Source organism: Pteropus vampyrus, unplaced genomic scaffold (assembly GCF_000151845.1).
Source record: "Pteropus vampyrus isolate Shadow unplaced genomic scaffold, Pvam_2.0 Scaffold360, whole genome shotgun sequence".
Classification (NCBI taxonomy): domain Eukaryota; kingdom Metazoa; phylum Chordata; class Mammalia; order Chiroptera; family Pteropodidae; genus Pteropus; species Pteropus vampyrus.
The window spans coordinates 491,219-493,819 of record NW_011889141.1 but is presented as its reverse complement, the minus strand read 5'-3'; the positions used below and the strand labels follow the sequence as shown (position 1 = coordinate 493,819).

General features: G+C 42.1%; 1 protein-coding gene across 1 annotated transcript in view; it reads right to left on the bottom strand.

Moving 5' to 3' along the window:
• Nucleotides 1-413: 413 nt before the first annotated feature.
• LOC105305049 (membrane-spanning 4-domains subfamily A member 6A) overlaps nucleotides 414-2,601 on the bottom strand; it is an 11,587-nt gene continuing 9,399 nt past the window's right edge. Inside the window, exons 5-6 of the mRNA XM_023522896.1 lie at nucleotides 1,790-1,891; nucleotides 414-1,007 (exon numbers count right to left, since the gene is read on the bottom strand). Coding sequence (XP_023378664.1) covers nucleotides 912-1,007; nucleotides 1,790-1,891 — 198 coding nt within the window. The 3' untranslated portion in view covers nucleotides 414-911. The remainder of the gene's footprint in view (nucleotides 1,008-1,789; nucleotides 1,892-2,601) is intronic.

Here is a 2,601-nt window from a genome sequence, read left to right as displayed (position 1 = left end):
CCCCAGCTCTTCCCATGCCTTGCCGTATGCATCTCCTCCATCTGGCTATTCCTGAGTTATATCGTTTTATAATAAACAGGTAATCAATAAGTAAATGTTTTCCTGTGTTCTGTGAGCTGTTCCAGTAAACTAATTGAACCCAAGGAAGGGGTTTTAGGAACTTCCAATCTATAGCTTCCAGTTGGTCAGAAACACAGGTGATGACCTAGACTTGTGATTGGCGTCTGGGGTGTTGGGGGGATGGGTGGAAGGATGGGGGCGTTGCAGGGTTGGGAGGGATGGAGGGAGTCTTGTAAAATTGAGCCCTTTTCCTGTGAGATTGGATGCTACCTCCACGTAGATAGTGTCAGAATCCAGTTAATTGCTAGGTAGAGTTAGATATACACACACGCACACACATCATAGTAGTCAAATAAAAATTTCATTTTGAAGCCATGTACTTAAGTAGGTCCTGAGACTTAACGGCAGGGGGCTGTCTGCATGCACTAATGAGTAAAATATGTGTGATGGAACACTAGTGTCTATATAAGAGTCTGAACACCACAGTAAATCAGGACTCTCGTTGGCAGTGAGGAGGTACGAAGAAAAGTTGTCTCCTTTACTTTGTCATTATCCATTGAATCACCATTTTGCCTAGTTTTCTGGGAAATGTCTATTTGGCCAGTCCAATCAATGGTAATTTACAGTTCCGTGCTTCTGTTGAAGTCAATATCTGGCAAATCTAGAGATCAATCCACTGAAAACATATATTCAATGAAAAGAAAACAAATATATAGCTTTTAAATGTTCATTACATAAAAGTCTACATTTCAAAGAACTCAAACTGCTTTGTTGGTTAGGTTTCTTTGGTTGGTTTCCATACATTATTATAAAGACCAAATTTCTGATGAATATTTTCCTTTTTTTTCCCCCTAAGAATTCAATAGTTTTTCATATCCGCAGTCAACATTTGCCTCTGCAATCATGCCGGATTTATCCTTGTCACTCAGAGGCTGGAAAAGCACACTCTAAAAGAAACAAAATACGTTAGTTTTTCAGATGTACTTGGATTCAGCTTAATGTAAATTTTTATCTTGATGCCATCTCCTCCAAACTTTAAATATAGAACTCTTAGGTATTGCAAGATTAGTAAACCACATCATTCAGTTCTTTAAATAACTGATATTCATCGGCCTAGTATTCTACTTTCTAAAAGAAAATTTTTGATAGATCAAAGCTTTTAAATTCAGTTAATAAAGCCATGAATCCGAGGTGGTGTTAGGGTGGTGTTAAACTTCCCATGAAATTTGAGTCAATACAGTTTTTCATTTTAAGAGGAAAAAAGATTTAAGATCACAGAAAGAGAAAATCAGATCATAGGACATTTACTGCATCCAGCCACATGTGCAAATGCCCTTTACCAAGTTAAGACTGTTAACGAGACTAATGGCTGTGGCAGAAGGTGTTTCTGCCTGGAAGAGAGGCAAATGGCATGTTCTATTGATAAACAGGCACAAACTCGTAGCATAACGCTTGGCAAATCATTGAACTTCCCAGGTTTCTGCCTTTACAAAATAGATGATTTCTCAGATTCAACTATCTTGCCATGCAGTGACTCCTCAGCTGGTCAGAGACTCAATCACAATCTGCTTTCGTCAGCTGTTATCCATCACCATCAAACCACCTCCCATTTGTATCTCATGACCAGCAACTAATGGACCCCTCTGCCACTCTTGCTGACATAGCTCAACACAACCCAGAAACGGAAGTACACCAGGCAAGACTCAGGGAGGCAGGGCATCACACTCACCCCAGGAAAGTCAGAGTGAAACCACTTCCACCAAATCACAGCCATGAGCACAGCTAGGCAGAACTCCAGCACTGTAAAAATCAGCATCACAGACAGTATTCCCTAAAATGCAGGAAACACGAGGTTGGTGGTGCTTGAGTCGACCGAAGCATTCGCGCCTTGTCAGGAGGTGCCCGTCGCAAGGAAGACCGACCACCTCGACCATCAGAGATGCAGTGAGGACACCATCGGGAAGAGAACACCGCTCCTTTCATACCTAACAATCGGCTCAATTTAATCCCTTTGCTCCTTTATTTCCTTGGGAAGAAGAGGCGGGATGAACAGTAACTAAGTCAACTAACCCGCTTTATACACTTGTTTCTTACCTCTCTGAGGCGCAGCTAAATCTGATTACACTGTTCACTCAGTGAAGGAGCATAGTGGTGGACTAACACCCAGGGCCGACGGGCCAGGTTCCCATTCGAGCCACACCTCTGCTGCTTAGCTGCGGCGTGAACCTCAGCAAGAGTCTCTACTTCTCTAGCTTCCATTTCCTCATTTATCAAATGTGCATAATCACATTTCCTTCACAGAGATTTATGAGAATCAGTGAGGTTTAGACTGTGCAAGCCCTCACATTTCCTTCACAGAGATTTATGAGAATCAGTGAGGTTTAGACTGTGCAAGCCCTTAATAAATTTCAACATGTCTGCCCCTTCTATCCATCTGAACCCCTTGGGGTGGGTTTCCTTAGCCTTTCTTGATGGCAGTAAGTGTTAGAACAATCAAGATTGTAAACTGCCATCGCTGTTAGCCACCCAAACCGACTGAAC